Source organism: Artibeus jamaicensis, unplaced genomic scaffold (assembly GCF_021234435.1).
Source record: "Artibeus jamaicensis isolate MK-2021 breed Jamaican fruit bat unplaced genomic scaffold, CSHL_Jam_final contig_851, whole genome shotgun sequence".
NCBI lineage: Eukaryota > Metazoa > Chordata > Mammalia > Chiroptera > Phyllostomidae > Artibeus > Artibeus jamaicensis.
In genome coordinates, this window is record NW_026521986.1 from 11429932 (window position 1) to 11446585 (window position 16654).

The 16654-nt window shown below is 45.7% G+C and overlaps 1 protein-coding gene and 1 long non-coding RNA gene across 14 annotated transcripts in view; one reads left to right on the forward strand and one right to left on the reverse strand.

Moving 5' to 3' along the window:
- The window catches only part of SIPA1L1 (signal induced proliferation associated 1 like 1), a 330234-nt gene that overhangs the window by 275292 nt on the left and 38288 nt on the right, over positions 1-16654 (forward strand). For 11 of the 13 annotated variants that reach the window (XM_037127445.2, XM_037127433.2, XM_037127485.2 and 8 more), the window contains 4 exons: positions 7963-8112; positions 12804-12928; positions 15358-15420; positions 15858-15976. In XM_037127445.2, the coding sequence (XP_036983340.2) occupies positions 7963-8112; positions 12804-12928; positions 15358-15420; positions 15858-15976 (457 nt within the window). The remainder of the gene's footprint in view (positions 1-7962; positions 8113-12803; positions 12929-15357; positions 15421-15857; positions 15977-16654) is intronic. The other 2 variants (XM_037127492.2, XM_037127500.2) reach the window with 1 other exon arrangement.
- On the reverse strand, positions 8108-12809 carry LOC119035970 (uncharacterized). The gene is made up of 3 exons (XR_005079908.2): positions 12587-12809; positions 9621-9735; positions 8108-8208 (listed from the first exon to the last, which is right to left on the reverse strand). It is a non-coding gene; the product is annotated as an uncharacterized LOC119035970 (long non-coding RNA).

Below are 16654 nucleotides of genomic sequence, written 5' to 3' on the forward strand. Positions count from 1 at the left end.
GCAAAAGTGTGTTCTGCTTTACATAGGAAACCACTGACACTTTTCTTTAAGATCTGTTGATTGTACAACATACTTTTAAATGTGTATTGATAGAAATTCGTGGTAATGAAGACAAATTAGCTACCTAGACCCACCCCACCATCATCAATGTGAAATTTCCCATAAGCCTCTTGTTCGAGTCCCGGACACTGAAGCGTCTGCTTCCACTTGTGAAAATCCCTCAGTGTGCCGGCAGAGTGGCAGTTTGGGACCTGCCTGTCAAGGCCTGAGTGGGTTTAGCTTCCTTTTTACCTGCAGGAACAGCTGCTGGGAAAGAATGAGGAGGGCGGGTGTCCTCAGGGCTGGCCAGCAGACTGGAGTGGGTCTCTCACCGAGCAGGTGTGTTTCTGTGGGTTGTGTGTGTGTGCGCTCCAACCACAGGGCTCTAGGCTGCTGGCTCCACCACAAGGGGCCTTGTCGCAGACACTGCTTTAGGCCGCATAAAGGTGGCCCCAGGCCACCCGTTCAGGACCCACTGCTTCAGGATCTGCAGGCTCAAGGTAGGGTAAGGAACAAGCACTGACACAAGGAGAGATGGCAGAGGAGGGGGATGGCTCGCTGGTCTGGGCCCTGCTTGCAGTGGGGGTGGGAGTTCACCCTCTCCACACAGGTCTCCACACTCAGAGAGGGTCAGCAACCCACCTAGTTCATCAGCCTGTGGGCTCCCAGTTTACTGCTTTTTGTTGGACTCTTTTGGTTTCCCATTTTATTTAAGAAATAGTCAGTGATGATAGCATACTAAAAGAGCACAAAATAAAAGCGGGAACGTAGAGGTCAAAGCTTAATGCAGCCCTGAACCATGGTCAGCGCTGTGTTAAGTAACTGATGGGCTGGTTTGCAAATGAGACTTTATTGTAGAACTCGACATTCTGAAAACCAAGAGCACTGGCATTGGTAGACTTCTGTGGCAAAGGAAAGTAGCCCGAGTGGTGGTTTGCTCTTCACCTAGCTCAGGGCAGTTGTGGGGGGGACCGGGAGTCTTGGAGACCATTCGAGCAAGGTGCACATGGGCAGCCACTCCAGGCGGAAACTGGTGTGGCAAGCTGCATTCTGGTTTCTGCTTCCCTTGTATTTGTTTGTAAAATGGGATAGGAAATGACTTTTTTAGTTTTTTTCAGTCTTTAAAATTCTAGCATGCCACCAAAAAAACCCCCATCTACTTAGTTTCTCATCAAAGGATTTGGTTGTTGACTTCTTTTTGTGAAATATTCATGAGTATTAGTGGAGAGTAGAAATAACCAAAGAGGTTAGTATTTATGGTGTGCTAATGGTTCTTACCTCTCTGTATAGCTCTCAGATTTTAGACTTATTTCATCAGTTTTCGTGGACTTTTGCAAAAACAACAACAACAACAGATACTATCTGGGCATTCCCTTTCATGCCTGCCGACCCAGGACCTTCAGGGTCAGCTCTGACCACACCACTGCTTTGCTGCAGAACCTTCCGTCCTTCCCTGCTGCTTCACAGATGACGTTTTTGCCTCCTTGCTCACCCAGTAAGACCCACTCGTTCTTCCGGTGACAGGCCCCACCGATCTCCCACCCAGGTCTGCTGCTCCAACCTACTGTGCCTTCATGGTGGCCTCACACTCCCCTGCCCTAATTCCGGACTGCTCTGAAAATCCCCAGTTTCCTACAAGACCCGTCAGATGTGCATTCCTTCATAAGGCGTTTCTCCCCTGGTTTTCCCAGCTAGATAGGGCGTCTCACCTGCCCGAGCCCCTGTTTGTACTGCCCCGTGACAGCCTGGTTTTCCTTGGGTTTGCTGTCAGTAGCTATTACTACACTCAGGCTCTGTTCAGAGTTCCTTGTGCAAGTTTTCAGTCAGTCCACCCAACGGCCCGATGAGGGTTGCTATCTACCTCTTTTACAGGTAAGAATGTCCAGGTGTTAAGCGATGAAATAATTTGTGCCAAGTCATGGCAAGTTAGTGGTGGAGCTGATTAGCATCCAGGCCATCAGATTTTACAGCCCCATCTTTGCCACCACGCTGGATGAGTTTAACCCACCACCACACGTGGGCGGCACTCAAGACGTCTGTGCAGAGGGAACGCATGCGTGTGGGCGTGCCCAGGGGCTCAGTCGCTTGCACTGCAGTCAGGGCCACCAGTTGCAGGGCTCCCCATCCTTAGCAGGGCTGGTTGAATGATCTGCTGTCACTGCCATGAAATCTGGGACAGTGTTTGAGCAAGGGGACCCTCATCTTCATTGTACACGGAGTCCCACCCACTGTGTAGCTGGTCCTGCCTGCAACCCGTTTTTCCTTTCTGTTCTTTACAATCACTCTTAGATATCCAGTTGCCTGTTTCCAGAGACCCATCCCATGTGCCAGGCTGTGAACTTCCAATAGCTTGCCAGCAGCTGTGAAGTGGCGACCTGTTCATCACAGCTCAATGAATTGCCTTATTTTCCTAACTGTACAAGAGAGTTATTTGCTGTTGTGAATTGACCTTGTCACAGTAGGCTCATCAGAACAGGATTTCTGAGATCCAGCCTGAAAAGCTGACGTGAGTCATATGGTCCACAAGCCAGGGTAGCATTGGTGCTCAGAAGCACACAGTAGGAACATAGAAACAGACAGAGGGTGAGTTCCAGTCTGAGATCTACTGTAGTCTGGTGCTCGGAGCGCACAGTAGGAACACAGGAACAGACAGACGGTGAGTGCCAGTCTGAGCACATCTTCCCCAGATCTACTCTGGTTATAGCGCCCAACTTACATGACCTTGAATCATTTCAGAGAATTTTTCTGTACATAATTCTAGAAGAATCCCCGGTGGATATACATCACCAAAGACAGACTTGAACTTGATCCTGTTCCCTGGATGAATAGTGTTTTAATTGCTGAGTTGTGGTAAAATGCTGTGCTTAATTACAGACTCAAGTATCTAATTTGTCACTCATTGCTGCTATTTGAGACCCTCTGGGTTGTTTTTGCCGCCACCCACTGTTTGCACTGGGGTCACAGAGGGTCTTATCTCCTTGGACACATCTAAGCGGCTGTCACTTCGGAGTAGAAAGCAGGAAACGGAGGCATAATTTAACCTACACTGCATCCTGACTCGGGGAAAAGATTTTAGCATCAGTCACAGAGATACTGTGAAGTCCTTATCCGTAAATTGATAAATTATAATTGGTCACAATCTGAAGAGATCAATTTAAGAACAGTGTGTCACTGTTAGCACTGTATATGTAGTCCTGTGAATTGATTCATGGGAAGGATGTGGTGGGGGCAGCGGTAATTTTATTAGAAATCTGGGGTTTTTTTTAGCAGGTCTCTCCTTGATCCTGGTGTGAGACGCTTCTGTAAAGACGAGGCACTGAGGCTGATCTTGGACCATCTTTCCTTAAGCCCCCATCCCCTTCAACTCTTCACTTTCGTTGCTACGAACTGCCCCGCACACAAACGAAAAGCTGGTGCTGACCCTGCAGACTGGGGGAGTGTTGTCCTCTGGGTGGCTTTTCCCACCACTGCGCTCGCTGTGTGATCAGAAAGCCCCGTTGTTCTGTTGCTGCAGCGGGCACTAACAAGAAAGCATTTAAGAGAACATTAAACATCAGCTACTTTAAAAACATTTAATTATTTCTCAGCTAAATTTATAAAACTACAGGGAAGAAAATCTGAAATGAGTAATGGCTTAAAAATTTCCTTTCTAACAGTGACAAGAGTATTCTTTAACAAGATTGTTCCACTGAAATAGAAGGATCTCACAGCAAGTGAAAGATGTATTAATTTTAGTCCTCTTGACCTATTTGGGCCCCGACATCTAGAATTTCCCAGGCTCATCAAGACTAAGAGGAAGCACAAAGATCTGGTTTTATCTAAAAAGGGAAGGAAAGACTTGTAACCTTGTGCTAACTCTTCACTGACCTCAGCAGCCTTTCAAGTACAGTGAGTGGGAGGCCAGCTTGCCCTTCCCACGTGAGCCAGGTGGGGGCACTCTCTCTCAAAGTGGCAGGACGGCGACCAACCCAGCATCCAGGCGCGATCAGCCGCGGGCTATCTCTAGCGGAAGAGGCCTGCCAGCACCGGTGGGCATCCCTCCCTCTCCCTGAACTGGGTCTGTTCTCAAATAATATCTGTATGAGAGTATCGAATTCAGAGTATTTGGAAAGGACTGTAAGGCAGGAGGAGAAAGGATAATTGTGATTTTTCCCCCCATCATACATATAGCGAGAGTCCTGGAAATGTTCAGGTGCCGTTCCACCAGCTGCTGTGTGTGTGTTCTGTGTGGGCACACGGTCAGGAAACAAAGCCACTATTGAGTTATATAAATGCAGAACAGGGATGCGAATGAATGCTGGCCTTCTGGAAATGCTATTTTTTCACTTTGGGATAACTCCAATAACCAAGTAGAATTTTCTGATGCACTTGCCAAATAAAAGAGCTGAGGTTGAGAACGAGCATGAGAAATTTTAGCTCAACATACATTTTGGAGAGCAGGGTAAGAAATGCAGGCTCTCAGTACAAATATAAATGTTACATTTTTGACTTTCCCTGTAGAATCATGTTGTCATTTCCTCATAGAAGTATAAACATTTTCACATTCACCATAAACATAAATCATTGGCATTACTTGTTTACCCTGAAGAGAGTTAAATCTTCAGGCCCCAACTACTGCTGTCTCCTTTTCTCCCATCTTTCTGTAACACCTCCTCCTCTTTGCAGTAAGAAAATCAAAGCAGCTACAGAATGAGACTGTATTTGAAGTTTCTCTGTATTAAGTGCATATGAAAGCCAAACTCTTAAGGCAGAAAGTAGTGTGGTCTCTTGTTACATGTGGGTCTATGCCCTTCTTTAACCCTTACTTAATTTCTCTTCTTTGTACTCCACTTCTGGTCCTCCCCCACCGGAGTCCCTTCCAGTTATTCCAGAAGAACTAGTAAGATCTTGGGAAGACGTCTTAGTGGAAGGGGATGCATGCTTTATGGTACCCGGATACATGTATTGATCTTTTATCAAAACACATAGTCCAGCCCTGGCTGGTGTAGCTCAGTGGATTGAGCGTGGGCTGTGAACCAAAGGGTCGCTAGTTTGATTCCTAGTCAGGGCACATGCCTGGGTTGCAGGCCAGGTCCCCAGTGGGGGCTATGTGAGAGGCAACCACACATTGATGTTTCTCTCTCTCTCTTTCTCCCTCCCTTCCCCTCTCTCTAAAAATAAATAAAATTTAAAACAATTTAAAAACACATGGCCCAAAGGAGGGATGAGCCAGTGTTCCAAGGCCCCAGTCTCTGACCCCACCATCACTGCCCCACACATGTTCCTCTCTTGATCCCGGCATCCTAGTGAGGATGCCAGCCATGCGGTTAGCCCTTATTCCTCTGAGTGTGTATATCAGTGACCAGATTAGACTGGTGATGTTAACCTGAGGACCATGGGGACTCGGCCTCCCTGCATCACATTGTCCCAGGACCTAGGATGCCAGGTCTCACTGGCCCGTTTCACACCATGTAGAGATGGCATTGCCAGTACATATGTCAGATTGATGATATATGTACGGGGTGCCTGGGTTTCTATCATCTCCTTTTCTCACATTTAAAAGAGCGTATTAACTTTGAATGTGTTGCCGTGTTTAGCAAATCTTTCACAAAGTCTTGGCACTTTATTATTAGTGACTGTTCTTTATCTGCTGTAAACCCACCGTGGTTGCAACCCCCTGGCTGGAGGCACCTGATGTAACTGTGGCTCTTTATCCTGAACCACCGACAGCACTTCATTTTCTACATTGTTGGTGGGAATTGTCTTTCAAACGTGTTAAGCAGCCAGAGATAGAAAGATAAACAGGGCTCAGTCCTGCCCCTTAAAGGCAGACTCTAGTCGGTGGGGTCAACACACGTAAAAGTAACCATTCCACAGGATGTGCTATAAGTGGTGCAAGGAACAGACTGCCATGAGACTTGAGGTCCTCATTCGTCTGTAGATTCAGGCACATGACATTGGAATCAGGCCTTGGATGAGTAGGACGTACGAGTGGAAAAGGGAGGGAAGGTATTCCAGGCAGAAAGGACAAGCTGAGTAAAAGTATGAATTTGGAGTGCACGCCTGAGAAATAGTCACACAGAATGTGTCCAGAATGCAGGGCGCATGGAGGCAGGTAAAGAACATGCAGATTAGGGTGGTTGTGAGGCTGAGCGTGGACCAGATGGTCCAAGGCCTGGGAGAGGGTGCTGGGGATTTGGTTTTCTGTCCTGCGGGCAGAGGGGAACTGTGGAGAGGGGTTAGCAGTCAGGTACTCGGGATGGTAGGGGACGTTGGAAGTATGGGGTGGGCAAAGCACAGGAGTCAGAAGGCCAGTTAGAGCACTGTTACACCGAGCCAGGGCGAAGATTGGGGAGCCAAGAGGATGGTCAGCGGGCTGCAGACCAGTTATCTTCTTTGTGTTTTCTAGATGCACACCCAGGTGCCTGAGCACACGATTTTGTGATCAATAAATAGTTGAACTTAATTAGACCAATTAACTGGAGGATGAGGAAAGTGGGGAGGCTGTCAATATATTTAACTTGGAACAACAAATATAAGAGGGGCAGGTTTAGGGCATCAGGGGTGAGACATGGAGAAAACAGTGGTCAGTTTTTCGGAGGTTTGTTAGGACTTGCTGGTGAGGGTGTCCCACTGAGATGTCTAGAAGACAGATGGAGGCAACAGGTTTGTCGCTGAGAACTCAAGCTCCCAAGTCAGTTCTGCCTTCCGGCCTGCATGGATTTGTAAGTCACTCTTTTTAGTAGCTATCCTTATTCTTTTTCCGTTACAAAAGCTCATTGTGATCCTGTTATCGCTTCTGCCAAATCGCTGTACCTGAAACCCCATTCTTCCTGCAGCAAAAGGTTTGCCTCTTCGCTGTAGGAACCTGGCGCAGTTTGGTGAAGCAGGTTCTAGCCCCAGGCTTCAGAACTGTGGTTCGAGTGCAAGCAGCCCTTTTGTGCAAGATTGTCTGACCGTGCAGATCTGCTGCAAACTGTCCTGTTACGAAAAGAAAGCCCGGGCTTCTCTAGAGGACGGCAGTAGTTCAGCACAGCGTGGTGGGCTTAGAATCAAAAAGCCTAGCTCAGTGAACGGCGCCTTCACTTCACTTCCTCAGCTGCAAAGGGAAAGGCCTTGCCCTGCTGCAGGAGTCGAATGTTTCACGCCAGCCTCCGCTTCAGGAATAAAAGAATAAAAGATCATTGTTGCTAAGGTTTAGTTCATATCTAGTAACAGTTGTTAGCATCGTGTCGATATTCCAGTGGTTCCCTTGTTGACAACTAGAGTAGATAGAGGTGGTAAGAGGAAAAAATTTATCTGCCCTGAGTACAAAGCTCCAGTTTCTGTCTGGAGAGCTAGTCAGCAGGGTGGAGAATCCATGGCTTTAGAAATAAATGTGGGTGTTTATGAGGCGCACACCAAAATTTATTCATTCCACTTAATTTTTTTCGTGGAAGTTTTTATATGGTGATAGAACTGTCAACCAAATTCATAAATACTAACTAGCAAAATCTGAATATTCATTCCCAACTCCTAAACTAGGACACAAAGAAGCACACAAAGAGTGTACCAGGTTCACTGTGGTCATGTACTCTAGCAGAACTGGAGTGAAAAGTGGGATTAATTGCTGTGTTAATGTCACTGGGGTTCAGCTGTGCTTTACGCTGCCATACTAGGGGACTGCATTGCAGTTCAGCCCATTGGATTGTCAGTTTTGGGGAGCATACATGTTTTCCCCCTGTTATTTTTGACACCCCCACCCCCGCCCCCTTCAAGGCAGTGTTCCAGCTGTTCCCTTAGGGAGTAGTTTCATGGGGAAGTTCCTTTTGTTGGCTTCCAGCTGGCCTCATTTTCACTATCTGCGTGAAGTCGCTGCCTGTCGCATTTATGATATCCATCACGCCTGCCTTGGGACTTTTCCCTTTGAATTATTGACTTTATATTTTTGGTTTGTACATGCAGGCTGTCTCCTGGTTCCGACATCTACGTGACGGTCTCATCCATGGCTTTAGCAAGATCCCAGCAGTGTCGTAATTCCCCCAGCAACCTGTCTTCGTCCAGTGAGACTGGCTCTGGGGGAGGCACGTACAGGCAGAAATCCATGCCCGAAGGGTAGGTATGCTCTTTGCCCTACTGCACGTGGTCCCAGCCGACATCGCTGTCATTCATCTGTAATTCTGACGTGCAAAATGATTTCCTTTGGCCAGCCTTCATCAATTTACAAAAGAACAAAAGGGAAAACATGGTTAATATTTCAGATAGAAAAATGTTTTAGTGGCTGGTTCAAGCCATTTCTTGGGATGTATATCATTCTTTGGTCTCTGAGGACTCAGTGACAGAGAAATCAAATTACATCTGCTCTTCCATGATGTATCTTGTCTATTTTCATAGTACAGGTTTTGTGATTTCCTAATATTCCCTCCAAAGTGAACTCAGCAGAACTCAGCTTGCACTCATTGGAGTTTGTTTTGCTGTTAAAGTAGGGGAAATGATCGTCATACCCAAAGCTTAAAAAAATTTTTTTCACACCTCAAAAGTCTTCTGTGATTTCATGGGTAGGTTTTTGGTTTTGCTTTTCATGTTTTTGAAAATACTAAGTACCCCAAAGTTTAACTATTTGCTTCTGATAAGACAAAGCAAAAAGCTAAATGTACATGATTTTTGAAGCTACTAAAAAGGAAAAAAAAGTAGGAATCTCTGAAGTTGGGAAGGAATTAGCAGCAAAACAGTGCATGGCATGCATGTGCCCCGGCCTCTGCCCAGAGCAGGAGCAAGGGACCCTCGGGGACCCCTGCTGGGCTGTCCCTCTGGGAGGACTTGGAACTGTCTGAAGGTTGCATGTGAGAAGTTTATAAAAACTGATGTTTCCAATCTAAGTTGTCCTCAAATACGTGTTTTAACAAATGCACACATGATTTGTTTATTTTCTTGAGATTTTACCATGTTACAGAATAATCATGCTTCCAAGAACACCTTCCTAGTGGGTATTTTTATCCTGTAGTGATTTGTGGGTCTTCGCAGCTGTCGAGTTTGATTTCTTTTTTGTTGTGAAATGTTTGTTAGCAGAAAGTAGATCATAAAACCACCATAACATACACTCTCCTCCCACCTCCTGTCCTCAACATCCCCTCCAGGATTCCCTTGGTAGCACATCTAAAATACACATCTTATTTTAATTACTTTAGTGACAGAAAAAAAATCAGCTCTTATTCATGATTTCCTGGGAAAGGTTTTATGAGTTAAGTATTATTATATCACACCGCAAACCCAACTAATTATATATTTTTAATTCGTAGATTTTAAATGGCCTAATTTGACTTTAAAAGTAAAAATTCACTGCAACTTCAGTGTTGTACAGCAATAAAATATAAATGAGCCAGCACCAATCATGAAAAAGCATTGTTTTCTTCTGACTGTGATATACTTTTAATGTATACCAAAAATGTCTGTGGAAGCATTAACATTTGGTGAACGTTTATATTAGAAACATGGTTCCCGTGCCCATTTTGCAGTTTTTTAGTGAGACGGTGATTATTCAGCTTGATGTGCGATAGAGCCCAGCACAGGAGGTTGTGGGGAGGGCTGTCCCCACCGCATGAGCTCACCCAGCGACCGCTTACCAGGCCGTGTAGCGCCCTTTTCCATGTGGGTGATACACGCGACGGCCGTGATGCTGGGGCAGCAGGAAACTTCCCTCCAACCTTCAAGGTTCTTTCTCTGGTTCAATGATTAAATCTGCAGGCAATAGATCAACAAGAGAAAATAACCACATTTAATTATGTACATCCATATGAGAACCCCAAATATGTGAGAGATTCGGAGACAGGGAAACTGAGGTATGTACGACATTCTGAGCTAAGGAGGACTTAAGGCACCTTGGAGCTTCAGAAGGAGGAAGGCCGTTCCCTGGATGATGAGAGCAGGTGCTGAGTATTAGTAGTTTGTCCTGTCCAATAGGCAGGTCATAAAAGCTTGTCAGTAATAATATCTTAGGGAAAAGCCCCTAATTTAAGTTCTAGATAGTTAAGAAGGGGGCTTAAGTTTCTTTTGGGTCCAAAGGGTCTTGGTTCCCTTTAGCTCCACATAAAAATAATCTACAAACCACAGAGGCACATCTTGGGGTCACTCATTCTGAACCCCTACAATGCAGTGTTTCTGCTACATCCCAAGCACTGTTTGCCTGTATCAGTGATGCATGAGGAATTAGTTCACTGTCTGATTCACATGTTACTCATGGGCCCAGTTTAATTCTAAAGTCCCCCATACCGAGGAGAAAGCAATTGCATCTGCTCCACAACTCAGCCCAGTAAAAATAGGTGTGTGCAGGTGGACAGTGTGTGCAGTCTGCTACAAACTCACTAATGTGACACTTTCAAAAGCTTAACAGTGTGAGGTCATGGCAATAGGCCAGTATACAGTCGTTGTCCATACATGTGACCTGCTTCTATTTGTGGTCCTCTCTCCAATTCAGTGGGCTCGGTGTCTGCACGTGGAGGTTGTATGCCTGCCCACTCCCTGGTCTGAGGACCCTGGGACCCTCCAAATCATCCGAGAGGCGAAATCCTCCACTTGAGTAGGCGTGAGACATGGCACCTGCATGCGTTTAGGTCGGGAATGAGCAGTAGTTCAAAGCAACTTTGTTGGAAAGACTTAGTTGGGGTCTGTCCTGCCTTGGAGTCTCATATCTGTGGGCCTCGCACTTTGAAGAATGCCAGCAGGGTGGGGCGGGGCCGGAGGGAGAGATGGGCTGGGCTAAATGAGGAGTTTGGAGGCCGTGGTGTGAGGAACATAACTAAGGACCTATACGCTGGAGAAGAGAGTTGTGGGGCGAGGAGGCCCTCCTAGGTGAAGGGTTAAACGTGTCTGTGAGGCACCCGACACCTATAAGTGCCAGTGATAGAGAAGTTTCCAGCCCTTTATGAGGGAGCTATTTCAAAGCCGTCAGCCTGCTCCAGAGAGCAGTGGACTGGCTCCTGAGGGAGGGACTTCCTGGTCCCCTAATGTGTCACGTATCAGCCAAGGGATGGCTTAAAAACTCCTTCAAATCTGAGTGGTGGCTCTTAACCTGTATTAGGTGTCCCTCCTAACAAAGGTACCACGGACCTCTTCAAAACAAGGTCCAGTGGAGCATTTGAACAGGTTTCATCTGAGCTCCTCCAGAATGGGATCTTGGTCACCTGAAGACCCTGGCACGCAGTAAATGAGTGTGAGGACTGACGTTAAAGGTCCATGTGGCGAGAATATTTAAGCAGAATTAAAGACAGCTGTACTTTATCGTGTATTTAAAACCACACAGCCAGAAAAGGCCCCGGCTGTAAATCCAGAGGTTTGAAGAATTGTGTTTCATTTCAATGCCAGAATTCAATCCTAATTTTTCTCTCCATGCCTTTTTGGAAAAGTCTTAATTTAGTGCAAAGGTAGAATAGAATCATTTGGCCATTCTGAGGCTATTCACTGCCCTAAACTAAACAAGGACCCTGCTTAGGGAGGAGGTGGCAAAAGCCATAATTAGTGTGAAAATCCTTTTTTTTTGGGGGGGGGGGGGGGGAGATGCGCAGTCATTGAGGTTTTCATAAATCAAGGTTTTGTTTTTAATAATGGAGGTAACTGCTTAGTGGGGCTTGTGATTGCGTTTGTAAGCGATTGTCATTTATGCAAAAGTAACGAGGGAGATGGTATTGGAGCAGTTGGATGAAAATGTGTTCCAGCCTCTTTGCAAATACTTTCATACAGATTCTTCTCCCTGGATTCGTATAGTGGGATTGTCATTTTACAGTTAAGGGCACGAAGGTGGCACTCAAGCGATTTGGAGCAGCTTCCAGTCTTCCTCTCCCCGACCCCCCGCGCCTTCCAGCACTGTGGCGCGGTGGTCCTGTGCGCTCTCGGTCTGTGGCGAATAAGACTTTGGTCCCGGGCACTGACCCGTTCAAGGCCCGTTTATGTGTTTTTAATGTGCAGACTACTTTAATAGGTTCATTAGTAGCCATGCACAAATTTGTAAATTTCCACCAGAATATTTGAATTTATACTCTGGTCATTTTTCCTGGTCTCAGTCAGGATTTACTGGGCTGATATTGGTGATCAAGGCACATGCTTTAATTAAGTATATATTGTATTATTATTCTACACAGAGAAAAATAAAACTGGCTCTTTAAATAGCTAAGTATTCTTTCCAGAAATAGACATTTGCCTTTATGTATGCCAGCTTACCTACTACTAAGATATCCTTCCAAAAGGCACCTTTAAAATTTATACATTTTGCAAATGGTCTCTAAGTAATGTAAAGGATAGCAATCTTTGTCTTTCAGACCTTAGAGTGCTTAGAAAATACTTGTTCCAGGAATGAGTAATTTAGCAGACTCAGTGACTTGGAGATTTAGCAGATTACTGAGTCGAGAGAAACTCCTGGAATGTCCCAACCAGAAGTCTGACATGGCACACTAGGATGGTGAAATTTTAACTTTGGCTCCAAGTGACAGTCTGAGGCTGGCTACACAAGGTTAGAAAAATTGGGCTCTTACTCTGTAAGTCTTAGGTTAGCTGGGTCCTGATGGCTCCCGGCCTTGTTTCCAGTCTGCAGACTTACCCTGCATACCTTTCCGAGTGGAGCGCTGGAGTTAACTCCAGCAAACACCGTGCCGGCAGCCATGTCCGTAGGCACGAGGGTGAACACACAAGTCTAGACATGCAAACGAAACGAGTAGTTCCTGCCTTTAGAGTGTTCACGACGCCCAGGACTACCTTCCTGTCCCGGGTGAGGTTTCTGATGTCATCTTCGCCTTTGTCTGGGGACATCACCACAGGTTCGGAGTGAGCCGCAGATCCCCGGCCTCCATCGACAGGCAGAGCACTCAGTCAGATCTTGGCGGCAGTGGAAAATCCACACCCAGCTGGCAAAGAAGTGAGGATAGCATTGCCGACCAGATGGGTAAGTAACTCAATTTCTGCAAAATGCAGCTTGCCTTTACACCAAGGTGACTTTGGCTCCCTCTTGATGATGTCATCAGAGCAATCTGTTATATAATACAGCCCTGGTTAATAAATGTGAATGAGGATTAAGGCTTGGTTACATTATTTGTAAGTGAAAGCAACAAGAAAGACCTAAGAGAGAGGTCAAGGAGTTCTAAGTAACCCCAAATCTAAAAAGTAGAAATGACATAGGAATTATTTTCAGGACCAAAATTAAAATACCAGACTGTGAAACCACAGGTGTCCTAAATATCTCCCTTCCCCCTCATTTGTTTGTTTCTTTTTGCCTCTTGCAAGTGCCCTGAAAGATTTGTTAGTATTCATACTATGAGTTTAAAAAAAACTGCATACAAAGTAAGAAAGAGATACAATCACTGTTTAGTCACATATGTAGCTTGGTTAGGATCTCTTTCCTCCTCTGTGTGCTTTTTTTCCCTCCACTTGGCTATTAAGCTGTCAGCTAAGGACATGTCTTAGCAGGATAAAACAGCTGGGTGGGGAAGATTTTCACTGGTAAGCCTTCATCTGGGTGTCTGGTCCGTAGCCCTTTCTTTCCATATGTATGTAGTTTGCTCCAATGACACCGTAACATTAGTTGATACAATAAAATTTTGCCACGAAACATGATGAAGTTTCAACACAGCCTCAGAGACTGAGTAGCAACACAGCTGATACATCAGGGTCTGGAATCTACTGTTAGGTGTTTTTTTCCTTTATCTAATCTTTAGTAGCATTACCATCAGTGTGGGATTAAAAAGAAGTGAATTTCAGGTCTGAAGAAGATACTTTTAAAGACAAAGGACCATCGGGATTTTTTTTGTTTGTTTTTTTTTTCATCCTCACCTGAGGATATGTTTATTGATTTGAGAGAGATAGAGGAATATTGACATGATAGAGAAACATTGATCAGTTGCCTCTTGTACCCACACCCCGACCAGGGATGAACCTACAACCTTTTTAATGTACGGGATGACGCTCTGACCAACTGAGCCACCTGGCCAGGGCACGGCCCATCTTTTTATCCTCTCAGCAAATGCAGTGTCTCGTTTGGTTTTAATGACTGTGCCCAGGCAAAGGGACTAACTGTGAACATTGAAAGGACTGGAGCTGTATTGAGCTAAGACATACACGAGTTGAGGAAAAAAAATGCAAGGCCTAGGATCCGAAGACATGCTTTGTTCTGCTAACTTCAGTGAGATGGGCCTTGTTATTGGGGCCATCTGTCACTCCCCACTCTCACGCCACCCACCCACAGCACAGAAAACCTGAGCATATTCTGGTCTGCTGCTCTGCTCTTGACAGAATGTTTTCAGCCCCATATGTTTTGATCCTGTTGAGATGGCAACGACACACGTGCAGAGGATCCCTTCTTCATCATGACTTGAGAGCTTTTTTTGGCTGCTGGTGCAGGCTTTGGACCAAGCTGCCAGCAAGCCCTCTGCCCGGTGCGCAGTGGCACACTCCCTGCTCAGGTGAAGTCCTGTGAGGACTGAGGAGTGTCCTGGGGCCGGGAAGGGCGTGTCTAAGGCGTGTCCTAGACCCGTATGCATTAATCCTTTCACACAGACCTCCCTCTGGTCTTTCCTCCCTCCGCTTAGTGGCATCCCTTTCTGTGGGTAAAACTCTGCAGTTAACGTCACCTGTTCATCGTGTTAGTGAGATACACCTTTACCTTTTTTGTTTTTTATTGTTTGCAAGACACCTGTAGAGTCTGCCAGACAAGGCTTTGCACCAGTTGGTGGCCTTTCTCTATCCAAAATATGAGGCTTGAAATAAAATGTTAAAATAAAATAAATCTGTAAGTTTTCACATTCCAGAAGAATAACCCAGCCTTTCCTAATTGGCACATTAGAAGGAATCTCTGGGGCTTAGTTGGTATAAGCCATGCTAGGGAGAAATCAATGAAAATAATTATGTTCTCATTACACTATATTGAGTGTGTAAAGGTCAGGCCTTTAAACATTCAGTTTGTAAGAGCAAAATTAATGCCTTTCAGGTCACTCATTGAGAATGTCGAGGAGATTCTTATTTGTTAGCCAGACTCCTGCCTTGTCCACAAATGTGTTATCAGCTGGTGCCCCAGGGGAGACGAGGAGTTTAACTTGCTTAATTAACTCCCTCATATCAGTGGATGTTCATTTTCTGCCTTTCTGCTTTTGGAAATGGTTGAAAATCAGAGTAAAAGAGCACATTGCCCAGTCTATTATGTGTTAGGGATGGTGCTGCAGAAAGCCACGGTCGTTGCGGTGTTGGCTAGAGGTGTGTTAAAGAAGTGAAATCGCTTAGCTTTCACCTTTGGAGCCCCATCGTGAGCACCAGCGAGGACTCCAAAAGGAAGCAATTGTTTTGAGTAAACTAGTTGCTGTGTGTCTTTTCTGTTGTGCTTAGCTTACAGTTATAGAGGACCTCAGGATTTCAATTCTTTTTTCCTCGAGCAGCATGAATATACAGGTAAAATATTTCCAAAGTGTCATGGTAAGTAACACGCGATTGCATCCATGCCTGTCTAGGTAACGTAGACCAAGCTAGGTTAGCTATACTTTGCAATGAATGAACATCATAAATTCAGTCCCTGTACTTTAGATGTGTCCCCCAAACCAAAAGCTGATTCCTAACTCTGCCGCATCGTTCATGGCCTTTGGTTTGGTGGTATTTGGCTGTGCTAATGTGCGTGACATGACACATGGTCACCAGCTACAAGCTTTACCCATCAGCCACTTAGTTTCTGACATGCTGTCTATTGTGTGAACTCTCAGTAAGCTTATTGCTGAAATTCAGAGTTTGCTGGTCAGTCAACTAAGAGATGCAGTGGCAAGCTGTCTTCATCTGTTGACCTGTGCTCGGGTGTGTTCGGTGCCCGCACCATAATGCCCTGTGCTGTATTCCAGAGCCAGCGTGCCACCTCCCTGCGGTATCGAAGGTGCTGCCAGCCTTCCGCGAGAGCCCCACTGGGAGACTGATGCGGCAGGATCCGGTGGTTCATTTGTCTCCGAACAAACAAGGGCATGTGAGTTCACTGTAAGATAATAGAAGTGATAGATTCCTCGCAGTGTCAGAACGGTACAGCTCTGTGGTGCTCTTCTCCTCGTGGTCGGAGGGGACGTCATCTGGCAGGAGGAGGACGTGTGCTGTCGTGGCACTGGAGTTTCTGCTGCCTCTTTGGTCTGCCACCCCCGCCTTCTGGATGGAAGGCCATGGGATCCCATCACAAGTAATCCTAAAGCGTTAGGAGCAGAAATGGTTTAGAACAGATTTTATTTGCTCACACAATTGCAAGCATGAACTATGGTTGGAGCATCCGTCCAGTGGACAGGCAGAGCCCTGTTGACTCCCCCACTGCTTCTCTTATCTTCCCTCGCTGCACACATTTTTGTCCTTGTACTGTAGTTACACACAAGCCCTTATCCCCTGAGATTCAGGAATATAAGATTATCATCTCCTCCACCGTTAAAGGAAGTTGATTTCTTGGTCTCTGCTCACTGGAATATGTTTATATTCATGTCGACCTATAGAATGAGGAAACACTGTATTTCATATTTACTTATAAGTTGCTCAGAGAACTTTTAATGAGAGGGCTCTTGTAAGGTTTGCTGTAGTGAAATGAATATTGAAGCTAAAAAACAAGAGAGAGCACGAGCGAGTTACAGAGACAGAGCAGCCCCTGTGTGTGGGAGCGCCCTGCACA